Source organism: Drosophila navojoa, chromosome X (genome assembly GCF_054131105.1).
Source record: "Drosophila navojoa isolate 15081-1374.11 chromosome X, UAZ_NAV_1.0, whole genome shotgun sequence".
Taxonomy (NCBI): domain Eukaryota; kingdom Metazoa; phylum Arthropoda; class Insecta; order Diptera; family Drosophilidae; genus Drosophila; species Drosophila navojoa.
The window spans coordinates 3,162,268-3,179,730 of NC_142895.1; the positions used below are offsets into that span (position 1 = coordinate 3,162,268).

The window sequence follows — 17,463 nt, forward strand, 5'->3', positions numbered from 1 at the left end:
CGCAAAAGATTTGTGCGTCTTTTCTGGCTGCTTCTACACGCACACACATGAAACGTGTGGCAATAGACGGTAGTGTGAGGATCTAAGACGAGCACCCAAGCTCAGCGGGCTGTCGTCATCATAACATGTGACGTTTGCGGCAAGTATGGTAGAGTGGACCCTCGGTTAACGAACATTTCGCATAACGAACACAGTTTTTTTATACCCTGAACCCATTGAAAATGGGAAATCAGGGTATAATGGTTTTGTGTAAAAGTATGTAACAGGCAGAAGGAATCATCGCAGACCCCATAAAGTATATATATTCTTGATTAGCACGATGAGCTGAGTCGATGTAGCCCTGTCCGTCTGTCCGTCCGTCCGTATGAACGCCGAGATCTCAGAAGATATAAGAGCTAGGGAGCTGAAATTGTGTGTGCATACTCGAGTATACCATACGCAGTACGAGTTTGCTTTATTTTTTCGATAACTCATCCGATAACTTTTTTATCGAGAATAATCGAAAATTTGATTTTGTTTTTTTAGTCTCATCGGAGTACTATTAGACGTGGAGACTTCAGATTTACTGTGTATATATACATATGATGAATACAAACATTTTGTAATCAACAGAAATTGGAAACCACGCCCCCTTTGCCCCCAATTTGTAAAAAACGCATTTCAAGTACTAGAGACTTGTGCTTTGGAATGTACACACATTTTGGCCATATGATTACGCCCTGAAAATTTCATTAAGATCGTATGTTTACAAACGAAGTTATTCACCAAGTAAATTCTCATACTATTGCCCACACTGCAGCGCAGCCCAAGCGCAGTCGCTGCTTACTGCGCAGTTAGCAGAGCGCGGGCGCGTGAGGGTGGATGCATGTGTATGTATGTTTGCGTGCATAAAAGAAGTGCAGAATGATAAGAATATCAGCTTGGAGGGTTCAGGGTATCTCCTAGTCGAGCAGTCTCGACTAGAGTCTTCTTACTTGTTTTCTATTGAAAAAAAAGTTTTGCTTAAGGAACAATATTTCACATAACGAATTGTGATGGTTAACCGAGGGTCCACTGTACATGGCAAACCCATTTAATCTATAAACATGTACACACAAATACATACATATACAGTCAGTAAAAAACTGATTTGGCGATTTCTTTGCCTGCTGTCACTTCTGTTCGTTAGCTCTGATTTTTCCCTTGTAGATAATTATTTGGCAACTGAAATGGGCTAATTGGATTAAAGGTAATGAATTCGATCACCGAAAACTTGATGATGTTTGTAGAAACACTATTGAAATCGGCATCGGGAGGGAAAAGCTGAAGCTTTGCATGTAATATTTGATATCATTAGTTGCTCTAGGCACAACTTGATAGATGTACCCCCATGTCTATATAGCTCTTAACTTATGTACATATATTGAAAATATCATCTGTAGCAATGCGTTATGTATCTATAAAAGCGTGTACCATATCTAAGTTAGTCGCAAATAAACCGTTGTTTATCTCTTAATTTAAATATGACTTTCATCCATTTGGGTCGGATAAGTTTCTATCTTCAACATAACCATATCCAATAGGAACAATCTGTATATGGTAAACCTCCCATAAATACATATTGAGTTCGAGTTCTTTTTAGAACTAACAAAACAGTTTTATTTATAATTTATATTTTTATATATATAAAGGTAAGTGTAGAAAGGCACTACCTTGTATCTCTCACTTAAGACTACGTTAATTTTTTTTTTACAAAAATTATAAAATCAATTATATTACAGGCATACAAAAATAAGTTGTTTTTTATAATTAAAGTAATAATAATAATAATAAAAAAATATTTGAAGCACTTTCACAAATAGATTTATCTCTTTTTCGCAATCTGATGTTACGTCGGAGGCGGAGGTAAGATCTCCATAATACTACAGTCTGCTGCTCTCGGCGCCATTGTGACTGGGCTGAATCGATTGTGACTTCTCGTAGCCATTGCCATTCGACAATTGCAGATGCTGCGGCAGCTGGGCGGGGCGGCCATTCGAGGGCAGGGTCTCGTCCACGCTGAACACGGAGTTATCGTGGCCGTGCATATGACGTGCGTTCAGAATGGTATCCGGATGCGTCTTCTGTGATTCATGCTCGTTGGAGCTGGGCTTCGTTTTGCCATCCAGCAGGAAGCAGGTGATCAGGAAAAGTATAGAGCCTAATGGGATTGGAATAAGTAACAGCATATAAATCAGTTGGGCATTAATAGTCCAGTCGAACGGTGAGCGAATACTTACTGATGCCATAGAAGCCCGCATAGAAGATCATGATGGAGCCGCGGTACCCGATGACCTTGGCCACTGGATCGACCAGAATGGGCAAATTGCCGCCAATGTTGTTCATCACGAAGAGGAAGACGCCGATTGTTGAGGAGCGAACGCGCAACGGTACAATCTCAACGACAATTGCGAACACAATGCCGAACCACATTTCGGCAAAGAAATAGCTCAGACCGAGTGTGATCATCGCCCACAGGGGCTCGAAGTAGACCGAACCGAAGGCGGGCAGCGTGGCTATCAATTGGCTAATGGCCAGGACAAAGGCACGCGAACGTATGCCCATTTTGGCGACTATCTTATCGGAGACGACGCCACCGACGACAACGCCCACGCTGCCGATGCCAATGGTGACGGCGAAGAGCCACCAGCCGAGATCCACGTCGGGGAAATACGTATTGTAGTACAGATCGGCATTGTAGGCAAAGGTCATGCCACCGCTGTGACGTATGGAGGCGGCTATCATCAGCATAATCATGGCGGGACTCTTGATGACCTGCCAGAGGGAAACGGGTTTGCCGCTCGCTGTGGTGCGATCGCCTTCGCCGATCGATTTGCGTTCCGGTTCCCGTAGAGTGGTGCCCGTGAGTCCGGCGACGATAATCGTTAGCACTCCGGCACCCAAATAGCACATACGCCAGCCCATATCGAAGAAGTTCAGCTTGGTGATATAGCGGCCGACGGGGAAGGCAATGCCATAGCCGCCATAGATGCCCCAATTGAAAATGGCCATGACCAGGGCACGTTTGTTCTCCGGAAAGATGTCGGACATAATGCCGGTGGCCAGAGGATTACACCCGGACTCGCCAGCGGCCATTACCATGCGAAGCAGCACCAGGTGCCAATACTCCTTGACGGTGCCCTGCAGCAGAATCGCAACGCCAAAGATCACAGTGCAAACTGTTAGCATTTTCACTCGATTGTATTTGTCTGCCGCAAAGCCCATGAACACGCCAGCAATGGTGAAGACCAATATGAATGTGGGTCCGGCCAGTATCTGATAATCGATGCCCAGTCCATTGTAGTTCCACTCACAATAGCCCGTACCGTTCATATCCAGCGCATAGCAACTGCTCTCGTTCTTAACGTCCGAGCACTGGGTCATCAGTTCGTGCCTGGTGAACATACTGTTATTCTGCTGGCAGGCATGATCACCATAGTCCAGCTCAATGGCCGTCTGCTTGGACGTGACGCCAATCAGATAGTGGCCCAGCTCGCCGAGGATGTAGCCGATAGTGAGTATGCCTAGGACATAGCTGCTGTAGAAGCCGCTCAGTTTATTCAAAATTGGTATCATCCTGTGGCTGTTTTATCTGCGGATAGAGCAGAGTAGATAAGATAGATTGATTTATTATAGAACCAAGAGCTGAAGGATCCAAGCAACTTGGGTACATAGAAACCCAAGGATCATAAGATATACAAACACATGCTCTAAAAATCTGAGCATATTTGACCTTAGCGGCTAAGATCCAAGCTAGCAGCTGTAGATCCTGGGGTGGGTACTCGAGAACATGACGACTTTTGAGTGTTTGGGGTCTAAGGATCATTGGATTGATATAAGGATCTGAGGACTTCAACTTATGCAGATATAATAACCTAATAGCTTCAGAATCTTAAGCAATCAGACCTTCAGGATTTCGTATTCTCACAGCTTTGTAGATAGAACAATTCTGTAGGTCCACTCAGCTCATTCACTCTCTCTCTCTCTCTCTTTCTCTCTCTCTCTCTCTCTCTCTCTCTCTCTCTATCTCTCTTAACTAAACAGAAGCTTTGATCATTTGATATGAGGATCTGACGACTTCAACATATGGAGCCTTAATAACCCAATAGCTACAGAATCTTAAGCAATCAGACCTTCAGGATTTTTTATTCTCTTAACTTTATTAGCGTAGTCAATGGAAACTAAATGACTTTAGAGCAACTTTTTAGAACTCAAGGCTTCAATCTTATATCAATATCTTATGACCTAGAGAATTAAAGAATTTTGAGAACAAGTCCTCAAGCATTATGAGTCCAAGGGACTTCAGGAACTGAACTGCATATTCCACTCCCTCTTGCTCTTGTAATACATTTGTAGGTAGAACACTTCTATTCTGTTTGCTCTCTCTCTCTCTCTCTTTCTCTCTCTCTCTCTCTCTCTCTCTCTCACTCTCTCTCCCTCTCTCTCTTATCTAAACAGAAGCTTGGCCTAGGTTACGTTTCTGTTTTTCCGCACTTTTCCTATTAGTCCCGCGCGCCAAATCAAACACTTGATAAGAATTTGAATTGAATTTGAATACCCAGTATTTGCCTTGGCTGTCACACAATTATGTTCAGTTCCTGAGGCTGCGCTAGCTGTACGAAACATCAGTTCAATAGAATGATAAGCAAGCGCGAATTAATTACAATCTGTCGAGCTGTCTCGGCGACAAGTGTGCAGAACAAATTATAATTAAAGCCTTGCGCCTCGATATTCAACGTGATAAACGATCAACCGAGCGGCGAAACGCTCATGTACATATTTATTGATCTCGAGAAGTTGCTGAAAAGAACGTGACATGAATAATGCCCGAATGGAAGTGAAAGTGAAGGCGTTTGCGAGCAACGGCCTGAGAACATAAACTGAGTGCGACCTATATATAAATATCTATATATATCTCGTAAACTTAAACAATTTGGGGTATATTCACTCAACCAGAGGCAAGCTTTTAAGCTGAGCTTGGCAAGCTTTGCATAACGCGCAAAGTTTCCGAGTTTAAGCTTATGTGCGGAGCTTTTACGCGGAGCTTTTAAAGTTAGCTTAGTTTAAAAATAAACTAGCTAAAGGCGATTAGCAAGCCCACGAAGATGACGATAATGAGTGATAAGAGGACATATGAAACTCTAGCTTAACTGTGAAATTTGTTTATAGTACTTCTTATATTATTCCTTATACTACCACTCCATGAACAGCATGTAGTATTTAAGTAATATACACAAATCTATTCAATCTATGGATAATAATATATTTTGTATATGCATTTATGGGTCTTTGCAGGTATCTAGGTCATAGCTTAAGTAGATCTCTGTTTGTAATGAAGGTCATAGCTAATTTTCATTTATGCCCCGCCCACTTTGCCCCGCCAGTCTGTCAGGAAGGCCATTAGCTGTAAGGCACTTGTCAATTTTGATAAAACTATCACGCTTCCCAAACAAGTGTCGCTCTACAACCTTGACATTATATCCGAGAGTAGTCGTAGCATACTCGTAAGCTCTTAAGTGTCTAGTTGCTATTGGTAGAGATATAGCAATTACGAATTTACCACGTGCTTCGTATATACCGAGCACTACTCGAGCAGACGTGTGAATATTTCAGACATCAAGTCTGCGTTTTGTCAGAGTGAAGAGACAATCGAACGGACAGATGGACAGGCGTACGATCAGATGATGGATGGACGAGCAGAGAAAAGAGGTGGGGGTAGGAATCGAAGAACGAATAGTCACATACAGATGCAAACATTGCTAACTGGGTGTGCCCAGCGAGCTTCCCATTGGTCCTTTCCAAGTTATTTAGCCCCCACATAAGCTCAATTTGAACTCTCAGAAAACAAACAAAACCTGAATTAGACAAAGATGCCTATTAATAACCAGTTTCCTGTTTGAAATATATTTGACTGAGTTTGTCATAATCATACACATACATACATCTAGAACATGTGTATTTATATACATATTTCTATGATATACCATATATTTAGTCAATTGTTTGATCAGAATTGTGAAAGGTAGGTGTGAGGCATTCGTATTGGGTTCTACTTGAAGGCATTAAACGAACGCAGTCACAAAGCAACGTTTATGATTTATGAGTCGGAAGTTTGTTTAAACTCCAAAGAGCAAATAGGGAAAATACCAAATAGGAAATACCCTGTGGGCAACAACAAAAGAAAACAATTGATTTCAGGTGGATTGCATATATTACCATTTTGTTGTTTAACTTGTATAATGACAACCCTAAAATACCCTGTAAATAGCTACAAGTGCTTGCTAGGCTAAAGTCTGGGATGTCGTTTATTTGCTTATATCACCTCTCTATTGCTCTACTGCTACTATCACACCCCATAGTTGTCTGTTTCTCTGCAAGGCAGCGTTGGTAAACTCTGCGTAGTTCAATGCCAAGGCTAAGTCTATCAATGAAACAAAACGCCCCTTCAAGTATTTCGCTTTCTGCCAAATGCTGTCCAAATCAATTCTCATTTAAGCCATTAAGACAAATGCAAACAGATTTACACACACACACACACACACACACATACACAAGAGCAAAATTTATGTCTAAAGAATTTACTTTTTATACTCGCTCGCCTTTTTTGGCTCTTTTTGTTTCTTTTCTTTGCGGTGGACTTTAATCAATCAAGTTGTTTGGCTAATTTGCCTGCCATGTTGTCCGTATCTCTCGGATGTTGGCAACAAAATGTATCTGTGGAAGGCGAGAAGTAAGTATCTTTTACATTTAGCCGCGGCTGATTGACTGCTGCTCAAGGTCGACAAAGGGTAAAGGCGAAAGAACTAACGAAATGAGCGAGTCTATCTGAGCAGCGGCAGGGCCATTGTGGCCGTGTATCTGAGCTATGAGCCAAGTGTATCTATCAGATACATGGCACTCATAGACGTTAAGAATGCGGATGCTGAGCGAAGCGACAACCAGGTTTAGACCCCGTCTAGCCCCCGTCCATTGGCCAAGATTTCGAGCATAGTTTCTGATTAGCCTCGCCGCGTAACGAGCATACCCTGAAACAACGTCCACTGTAACGCAATTGTCATTGAAATTTCGTCTCTCTAATGGATCTTGCCTAAAAAATAAAATGTTCAGCTATCTTTCGCACATAACTGGATAGCGAAATACCCGTTTCGATTAGCTCATAAATACGCTAAGCTCTTTTTAAGTTCGTCCACGCGCGCGCGATCGCGCTCTCATCTAGTCACATGGAAGCTCGCTCCGAAACGGTTTCTATAGCCTCCTCAACTGAAGCCAGATGGGCTTTACTAGGGTTTAATATCGAAACATATGCAAACAAGTTTCGCAGCATTTTCTGAAGTCTTGAATGTTTCTTTAACTCTAAGTTTAGCTAGTTCATTGTAAATTTAACAGCTACTTTAACTAGCGGACAAGTCAAGCTACCCCATGGACATGAGCGGAGGTACGACATGGCGTGCGGCATTGCAAGCTGTCAAGTTGCATTTTTTTTTAAGTTTTTTTTTTAGTTTTCAATGTCAAGTCCAGATGTGCCCGTGAATGAGGCGAGTGCGTGACTCGCCGCATTTGCCAATTCGCCGCGTTTGGCTTTCTTTGCCAAGGCCAAGTGCAGCCGCTTGTTGCGTGTGCAGCGTACTTGCTTTTCAAATGCATTCAAGCGTTAAATGTTAATGCTCATGTTAAATGTTAATGTTAGTGTTAAATTTATTCTTCAACTAATTTCATAGCTAGACGCTTGCTTGACTGCTGTGATTTTGTGGAGTGGACAAGGGAAGCGAGTCTGACATTTGAATGCAACGTATTGTATACCCTATATCTCCTGCGGGAGGGATATATTGTTTATTTAGGGTAGCTATAGACTTAAAACCCTTTATGTATATTCTTCCCTATCATTTCCACAACTTTTAATCAATCATAATCCAACTAAACTTAGTTTATATATACTTCCCAGTACGTTATTGCTAACCCACTAAATTGATCGACTAGAGCCCTCTTAGTTCGCAACAGAGCTCGCGTTTGGCTCTTACAATGCAAACAATTGTAACTCAAATTGTAATTCCAAATGCTTAAGCCTAACTCTATTTTAATATTCCACTGGGCATAGCATTTGCATTTAATTAGCTTCCACCTTAATTAATAATGCATTTTTTATGCAATTTTTATATGATATCATTATTTTTAGATTTCTTTTTCCATATATTCTATGTAATTGCCGTTCAGCACACTTCAAGCATAAAAATCCTAATAACTACATATGTATACATAAAAAAAAAAAAAAGAGACAATAACTATGTAGCAATAAAATTTTATTGGCCTCAGTTTTTAGTAGGCGTCGACAGTTTAGAGACCATTTGGCTGGAGGAGTTTACAACTGACTAAAATAGTTGTTAACTCATTTTATGAGAGGGGAACAGAGCTAGCTTTATGTGTAATAAACAAAATTATTGGTCCATATCGAAATGAGATATATCTTATAAGCATAGTAGTCCAAATTTAATTCTGTTTCACAGAAATCGATAATTATCGATAAATGGAGTAAATTTCTTAACTTATCCAAAACTAAGCACAACTTTTTTGGAACTCATCAACCGTACATAAGTCAAAGTCTTGTCTATCTTATCTTAGTCCAATATTCTTCATCGAGTGTTGATTCGTTCTCGGCTCGATTCGTTGACTATCTGATATATCCGGTCAACATTCGCCCACAGCTGAGGCACACGCAATGCCACATGCAACAGCCGCAAGTCGAGTCAAGTGAAGTCAAGTCATGCGCGCGAATCGCGAGACTGGGCAAATTTAGATGAATGTCTATTCGTGACAAGATTGGACCAAGTGCACGGATACGGACACAGATCAGCGACCAATACATTCTATTCTGAAAGTCCAAACGTGTTCATAGTTATATACATACATAATTAGTTAATCCGAAGGCGAGAGCAAACGCATAAAGCATTCACTTTCACTGACAGTTAATACCCTGTAATATCGTAGCTAGCGAGTAGAAAGTGAAATATTGTAATATTATATGGTATAGTATATTGCATTGCCTGGAAATGTATAACTTATCTGAAAATCTATAACTGTGTTTCAGTTTTTATTGCTGACTAGATCATATCTAGATAAAAATATTTAAGGAACTGTGCGAAAATGTTGTCGAGCTCTATATTTTTACATTTCCTCTAATCTAATATAATCTAATCTAACTGAAGTTACCTACTTCTTCATTGACTTCAAGCCCAGCTCTAATATTTCTACACATTAAAGTCTTTAGCTATAGATCTTTGTTTGGATCTTGGTATTGCTAGGGCAAAAAATGTTTAGTTTTCTTTATATATGTTTGTTCTGCTCTTAATCTAAGTATCTAGAACATTGGACTCAACATTCTAATGAACTTTTTCCACTTTTTCCTCACTTTATACTTTTCTGTTCTCTGTATATCTCTAGAAGTTTTTGTTTAGCTATTTTTCTGTCTCTTTCTAACCACTTTTCTTGGTCTATGTATTGAATACTTCAACTTTAAGTTTTTACTCCATAAGCTCTACTTTTCTGATCTGAAATCGAAGCATGTAAGTAAGAACTTTGCATTGAAGGTTTTTTTTACTTCAACCTGAAGTTTTTACTCCATAAACTCTACTTTTCTGATCTGAAATCGAAGCATGTAAGTAAGAACTTTGCATTGAAGGTTTTTTTTCTGCTGTACCTCAGGTACTTTGTGACCTTTATCAACATTCTTTGTCTATGTTCCGAAATACTAGAAAGGCCTTAATTTATCTATTTATTGCCATCTAGAATTCTAGCTCTTTCGTTCGTACTTCTGCTTTATCATACTCTGCAAATTAGAACCCTAAGATAGCTGTAGAAGCCAGTCCCTAAAATTCCTAGCGTCTCTCATTTGTCGGTTTTCCCCCATCTAAAATTCCGCTGCCTATATGTATGTATATCACTTATATTATTCATATTTATCTCACACACTTCGCTGAGTCACGCTCGCATCTGGTCAACGTCTAGCATTTCCTTCAGTCCACGCCCCATTCAGACGTTAATTGGGGCTTTTATATATTTTCGCTGTCTTTCGAAAAAAAAAAACAAAAACAAACTTTAACCACATAGCGACTGTCGCTCAGACGAGGCGATTAGCTCAACGTATTGCTTTATTAACTTGGCTACAAAAATGTGGCTTAGCATTGGTTCCTCACCCCCCTCTCCCCTCCTAGCTTAGCCCCTGCTCGGATTGTAACCGCAGTCAAGGTTAACCGGCGTCGGCTACTTAGCCATTGTATCAAGAGGTGGGCGGCTGCACGGTAGTGTGAAGGGGGCAGAGGCGTGGCATGCTTAAGTAATGCGACAACGTTGCATGCAAATGCAAATGCCGCAACAGCAGCAGCAGCTACAACAGCAGCAGCAACAAATTACAATTGTAAATTCATATTTATTTCGCGGCATTTTGCACGCCAGATGGCGCTACGTCCAGTCTCGATCAGCGGCGCATAAATCTTTATGAAATCAGCGCGACAGACCAAAACGATGAGCAGGTGTCCCAGCGCCAATTAACGGCCAACGGTAAATAATTAGCATCGCGTGCGACAATCGCCTTGATCCACCAGCTATCTAACCAGATGGCTAAGCACCCTAACCAACTGCCAATTGCCAATTGCCAACTGCCAAATGGCGGCTGTCGACTATCGACTGTCAAGTGCAGTTCTATTCAAAGCGGCCCAGATGCTATTACAGTAGCTAAGAGCAATCAGAAATGGGCTCGGGGCGTTGCTAGATCGCGAGCTGATTGCTAATTGATCGAATCTTGGGTAGGACTCGTTTACAAATTGATCGCAAGTTGATCGATATCAGATAAAGACCTGCTCGTACATAAATTACAAGTAGATCACTAATTTGTTCATTATCTGATCGCTACTGGAATGCAGCTTGATTGAAATCTGTCTACTTGAAGTCTACACGATCGCCTGATAATCGGAAAGTGAACGCCCTGTTGAAGGAGAGTTGTACGAAAGTCCTTTGCAAGTAGATCGTATTGATCAATCTTTTTTATCGAGATTTTGACTATGATCAATACTAGATCAATACTACTTGAAGTCTACACGATCGCCTGATGTTCGGAACGTTAACGCCCTGTAGATCTAGAGTAGTTCGAAAGTCCTTTGCAAGTAGTTCGTATCGATCGATCTTTTTTATCGAGATTTTGACTATGATCAATACTAGATCGATACTACTTGAAGTCTACACGATCGCCTGATGATCTAGAGTAGTTGATCTAGAGTAGTTCGGAAGTCCATTGCAAGTAGATCGTATTGATCAATCTTTTTTTATACTAGATCGTTACTCGATCTTATAGAATTTTTCTATACTTGGTTACAAACCAAGAGCTCGACTGAGATTTGATGCAGTCTGATCGCCAGGTGATCTTTGAGTTCTTAAGACTAAATGCTCGCCTGTTAATCATAAATTGATCATAAATTAGACTCCACTTGATCGTACTATGATCGGAGCTTGATGCGATGTGAATTGATTACAATTCGATAGTAAACTGAGCATACGACAATAAGTGAATTACGATTGGGTCTCAAATCGATCGAGAGTATGACCCAGAGTGCTTTCGAGCTCATCAACTCTGACAGCTCGTTGATCTGTAGCTAATTTTGAATAGATAACAAAACGATCGCGGGATGATCGCCATCTCTGACTCTGTTGCTGTACCCGGGACGTCGACAGGTGCGACCAGATCTGTTCGCGACTTGATCTCCGGCTCGGTTATTGTGCATGGTCAGTAACAGCTGGTGACATGCGCGGCTATTGTGTAACGAAAAAATAACAAAAACCGGAAAAAGCACCGATGTCAAGAAGTAAGAAACAAATGTGTCAGGGCCGCGTGCAGTTAGCTACATATGTATTGCCCGTACTTGAACCGCAGCTCGATCTGGTGCCTGATACCCGGCCATTTGACCATATTTGCATTATTCATTTACATATCCTAAACAAGCTAATTCACTATCTGAACAGGTGTTGAATTCCATTATTAATTGATATATTACCAAGTCGATTAAGCTGAAAAAGAGAGCAGCAAGTCTTGAAGCCAAAGGGATCTTTGATTCTCAGTGAGCCTCATTGGAATTTTGTACGAGAAATGTCTAATTCAGGTAAATTCACTAAACTCGAAACCAGTCTGGACCCTTTGGCTATAGTATAGCTAAAAACTAGTTTTCACAGATGACAAAACACCATTTGTATTTCCCTTATAGATGTCTACAGGTTCTAAGCAAAATCTGCAACTTGTTTACGCTCGTTTAAGCAGCGCAAATGGGGCATATTGGCTTCTAATATTCTAAGTGGATGTTAAATCCTCCTCTCCTTTCACCCTCTGCTATGAACCACTCACTCTCTCTTTTTCATCGCTCTCCCTGGAAAGTCTGGCTAGAACAACTCGTCTGTTCCCTGAGCGAGCAGTAAGAAGTCAACGTTCCTAAGAGATATGCAAACGCTAGATAAATAGCGCTCAGTGATTATATATATTAGAGAGATATGTGATTGTACATCTGGAGATTAGCTAACTTTAGAGTGAACCAACCATAGTGGGGAGCTCAGCTGGCATACCAGATGTGCATAAATTGTGAATGAGTCGTGAACACGTGGCACCGTTAATATGTTAGTTATATTGGCAACACACACACACATACATAGATTCATATCTACATATTTAAACGGGTTTTTATATGCTAGCTAAAGTACATTTTATTTAAAGGGCGTTTAATAGTTTAAATGCTCGAGATTTGCATAAATTTCTAGTTAAGAATTGAGTCAGAAAACCCAGCCAAATGGCAAATCAACACAGAGAGAGAGAGAGAGTGAGAGAGAGAGGGTAAAGAGGGAGATCGGAATAGATAATGATGATGCATTGGCAACAAGAAACGCCAGTCATTCCCATCATTGAATATGTATTCATATATTTTGTTGTCTTCTAATCGCATCTTAAGTCGATCGAGTCGATCTCTCGTATATCTGTATAACCCGAATTACGGGGCAATTACGTCGTCTGCCCATGTTCCACAAATGCAAATCAAGGCGAACGGCAGACAACAAAAACACAAGAAATCCAATGAATTGTCATAAAGCCAAAGTCTGAATACCCTAGGAATGAGCACTGAAGCGAAGGAAGATCAGTTAATGAACTACCATTCGATTGAGAATCGATTGATATTTCATTTGAATTGATCAATTAATGTGCCTAGTTGATCTTGAAACTCAATTTGAATGAGGAAATAAAATATGGAAACAGAGTGTACCATATACTAAAAGAATATGCTATATAGTATATATATTAGCAGGTCTTATAATACTCTACCTAAAGAACTCTTATGAAAAATGTATATATACATATATAACTTTTGATAGTCAAGAGAAGTGCGACATACATATATGTACATACATATAAAGCTTGATGATAAGCGCAGTCTATTCTAAGAGACTTTTTCTACTCTATATAGCATAAATAGCTCATGCATATATGTATATGATATACACAGGTATATTCACATGATATTCCATTGCTCTTCATGCGTCAAGCACTTGACAGCAGGCGCCGAAATAGCTCAGTTGGGAGAGCGTTAGACTGAAGATCTAAAGGTCCCCGGTTCAATCCCGGGTTTCGGCAGAACTTCTTAACTTTTTCAACTTTTTTAGTAATCCTGAACCTGAAGTCTAAGAGCTGAACGTTCCACTACACACTCTTTTACTATAAACTGGTATCAAAAACTTTATAAAGCTATCATCTATATCTAATCCAAGTTCCATAGCTCGAGCTCAAGCAGTAACAGAGTTCGCATAGGTCATATTAGCAGCCAAAGGAAGCTAGTGTATGAAATTCTTCACAAAAAAGTCGAGCATGTTGGCTAGCAAAAAAGACATTAATTACGCTTAATTATAGTATGATTGCTTAGATCTAGCAATGCAGATCCTATGGACTGCAGCAAGTCGAACAGCTGCGCGAACGGCTCAATAAATTATCGGTAAATGCCATATACATATACATATATACATATACATTTACATATTTATCTATATAGATATCATAATTAGGAATTCCGAACCGGATCGGTAGCACCTGTTGGTGGAGTCGAGCTAACAATTAGACATCCAATTTTCTAATGAGCTGGATCATTATAGTTAACTACTGGGAAAAGTAAAAGGTTCGACTAATTGAATGTCACTTGATATCTCTCCGATCGCAATTGCTGAACCCAACCGAGGCGACCTAAGCCGAGCCGTGAGGAATGCAGTTGCTGTCAGTTTTTGTATTCAGAACAATTTGTCAGCTCAATTAGTGCCCATAATCCAGATATTACATCTAACTAATCTAATTGTCTTTGCCTTTCTAATAAATCATCGCAATCATCTAAATGGAGAACGCCTCTCTGTCATATATACATACATAAATACATATATAATTTGAATGTAAGTCTGAATCATCGTTGCAGAGATTGAGTTTGATGTCATCGATATCGATATTTGTCATGCTCAAATCAGAATCATCCTTCCAAACGTAATTTGTAATCGATTAATATAGCTATTGTTATCACCTGCAGCAGATCTATTTGTATGCTCGATTAATATATACACCCATTTATTGGCATGCCAACGATATCGATAAAAATCGATAATCATTTCATGTTTTTACATGTATCGAAATTTGGTTGCAATCTATTGAAATTCTATCTTGTTATGTAAGACATTTCATGTCAATCAATAAAATGATACCATCAATTATTGTTATCAAATGAATCAATTATCACACGATTCTCAACTCTTCTGATTAGCAATTTAAAAACAAATTAAGCTTGACTTTCACTTCACACAATTTCTTACAAATTTATACATTATGAATCGAATGTTAATCAAATGCATTCACAGTTATGCAACGAGACTGTAAAATTTCCACGTGTCGAGCTATCGATAAATTCGTGACGAGCCAACTTTGGTTGCCCACCTCAATTACATCTTTCTTGTTTCCATATAGAATCACTCTGTGTGAGTGTGGGCGTAAGAGTCATCCACTTGAGTTGATTCACAGTTAAATTAGCGAAATTTTCATAGACAAGTTTAGGTATACTCGTTCACGAGAGAGTTATAGAGAGTATATCTGTTAGCTGTTTATTTACATTGGAGATGGGCTTGCATTGTTTTAATAGATACTTCTCTAATCTATCTATAGATATCTACATCTTCTCTAATACTGTACTATCTATCTATAGATATCTATATCTAAGATAGATAACTATAGTAGAGTAAGCTAGATACCCAGATCGACATTTAAGGCGTGACAAATCGAAAAGTTGAACTTTGTTGACCCTGAATGGGCTTGATCAAGTAGTTCACGTCCGTCTGCAATATTCTTCGTAGTTCTTCCAATAAGTTTTCAGTCTTCTTTGTCATTATTCAGGTTTGCTTTTGTTTGTTTTTGTTTTTCCTACTCGTTTTTCGCAGCTTCCGCTGATAAGGCAGACGCTTGTCAATATTAGTTGAAATTAGTCAACTATTTAGTAACGCCTTGTTTCCAGCTGATTGACTCTCGATCTTTGTCTCCCGTTACTAGTTTTTTTTTTTTCTTGTTTCTTTAACTATTTTTTGTTGACTTTTGATTTTGCTTTTGTTTTTGTTGCTTCTCTGCAAATATTGTAAAGCCAATTGAACAAATTGCGTTTAGTTGCGTTTTTATTTGCTCGTTTGAGTGCTTTTTCATATCGAGGCTGTGCTGTTCCAATTGGACTTCCAATAAGATTGTTTATCTTAATTCATTCCAATTCGCCTTTTCCTTTACATCAATTTTCATTATATTGCCTGAACTCATTGTAAATGTGAGATCTAAGTAAAAATTCCCTTTTCATGCATGCATCAGACAAAAGGAGGCGTGTCAGACCCTATAATGTATATACATTCATGTAGTCTTGATCTAGTCGCCCTGAACGAGCTGACTTGAGCTGTCCATCCATCCAATCAAGGAACCTATAAGAGCTAGGGACTTCAAACTTTTGCTGTAGAATTATTTCATATACATATAATATTAAATCGATAATTATTAAAACGATCCAACCACAAATCCATTTCTCTCTTAATTACAAAATGTACAGGGTTTCTTTTTCAAATTTTACTGCGTTTCGTAAATTAATTAATTTTGGCATAAATTAACGTTTTATTTAAACTTTGCACAGAACCTCAGGCTTGTCAACAAAAATTTTCCCGCATTCAAAATAAATTCGAAAACAATATAAACAAATATCAAATAGAACAAGTTTGAGATTCATTAACATATTTTTTCTAATCTTTGTAGTAATATACATATATACTCGGAAACAAGTATATTGACCACAAATTTTATATATATATGTATATATTTTTTTTTATATAAAAATTCCATATTTAAAAGCACAAAACAAATACTTTCTGTACAAATTGTTGCAATGAACTTCAGACTTCATTTCAAATTAGAGAGAAAATAAACAAATTTGAATTCGCCGTAAATATCTTTCCTAATTGGAGTCTCTATCTGTACGCTACAGATAGCAGCTCGCAACTCCAATTCGTAAATCTTAATTTGCATTTCGAGCTGAGCAGATGTGCTGCAGTTTGATCTTCAATTAGCTTTTAACGGTTCACTAGCTGAGCTTTTTTATTTATTTTCTTTTCAATGTGTGCCTAACCTCAATTCACGTCAAGACTTTTAGCGCGATTAAAGATATGTATGTATATGTATATGTATGTATTTAAAACTTGGATTTTTTTTTTACATATTATGCATAATAAATAAATTCTTACATGTTATGTATGGCTCTAGTTGATTTATTGTTGTTGTTCTTGTTGGCACTGACACACAAAAAAAAAATGTTTTTAAATTGTTTTTAAATGATTTTCAATTGAAACACAAACAAAACACGCAATCGAAATTAATGTTTTTAATTTTCTTGCAGATTCCTTCAATGCCGCGAGCGCAGATAACGCGAACAAAAACAACAGCCAACAAAAAAAAAAAAAATAACACAACTAACAAAAAGTTAGTTCTTTTAGTTGTAAAGCAAACAGAACACGCGAAAGATGAAGAACGGAAATTATTCAAAGTACGCCGCGTTCTTACTGTCTGTTGCCTGCCTGCTCTTTGGCCACGTCCAATTGGCTGCGTTTTGCAAACAGAACTAAAACGCGGCTTCGTTTGCCATCGGTTTTTAAAAAGGAAAATCGCGCCCAAGCCCAAGCGTTGATGTTGACGTTGACTTTGACGCTGGCGTCGACGTTGACGCAGTCGCTGTCGCTAACAATACAAAAAACCACATCAACAGCAACAACAACAACAACGATAACAGCTAACTAAAAATTTGCAAGCCAACGCCGCCGCCGCAGCAGCGGCACAACGAATCGAAGCGAAGAGCGCGCGGCGAAGAGAGCGTGTGTGCT

The 17,463-nt window shown here is 39.2% G+C and overlaps 2 protein-coding genes and 1 non-coding gene across 3 annotated transcripts in view; 2 read left to right on the forward strand and 1 right to left on the reverse strand.

The window, feature by feature from the left end:
- Nucleotides 1–17,463, forward strand: part of Spt7 (SAGA chromatin modifying complex subunit Spt7) — an 80,718-nt gene that overhangs the window by 62,189 nt on the left and 1,066 nt on the right. The gene's annotated exons all lie outside the window — the stretch shown is intronic.
- On the reverse strand, nucleotides 1,612–17,215 carry LOC108657156 (uncharacterized). The gene is made up of 3 exons (XM_030387034.2): nucleotides 16,831–17,215; nucleotides 2,259–3,610; nucleotides 1,612–2,179 (listed from the first exon to the last, which is right to left on the reverse strand). Exons 2-3 carry the CDS (start codon nucleotides 3,592–3,594, stop codon nucleotides 1,902–1,904), a joined length of 1,614 nt encoding a protein of 537 aa, XP_030242894.1. The 5' UTR covers nucleotides 3,595–3,610; nucleotides 16,831–17,215; the 3' UTR covers nucleotides 1,612–1,901.
- TRNAF-GAA (transfer RNA phenylalanine (anticodon GAA)) lies at nucleotides 13,600–13,672 on the forward strand. Its single transcript has one exon. It is a non-coding gene; the product is annotated as a tRNA-Phe (tRNA).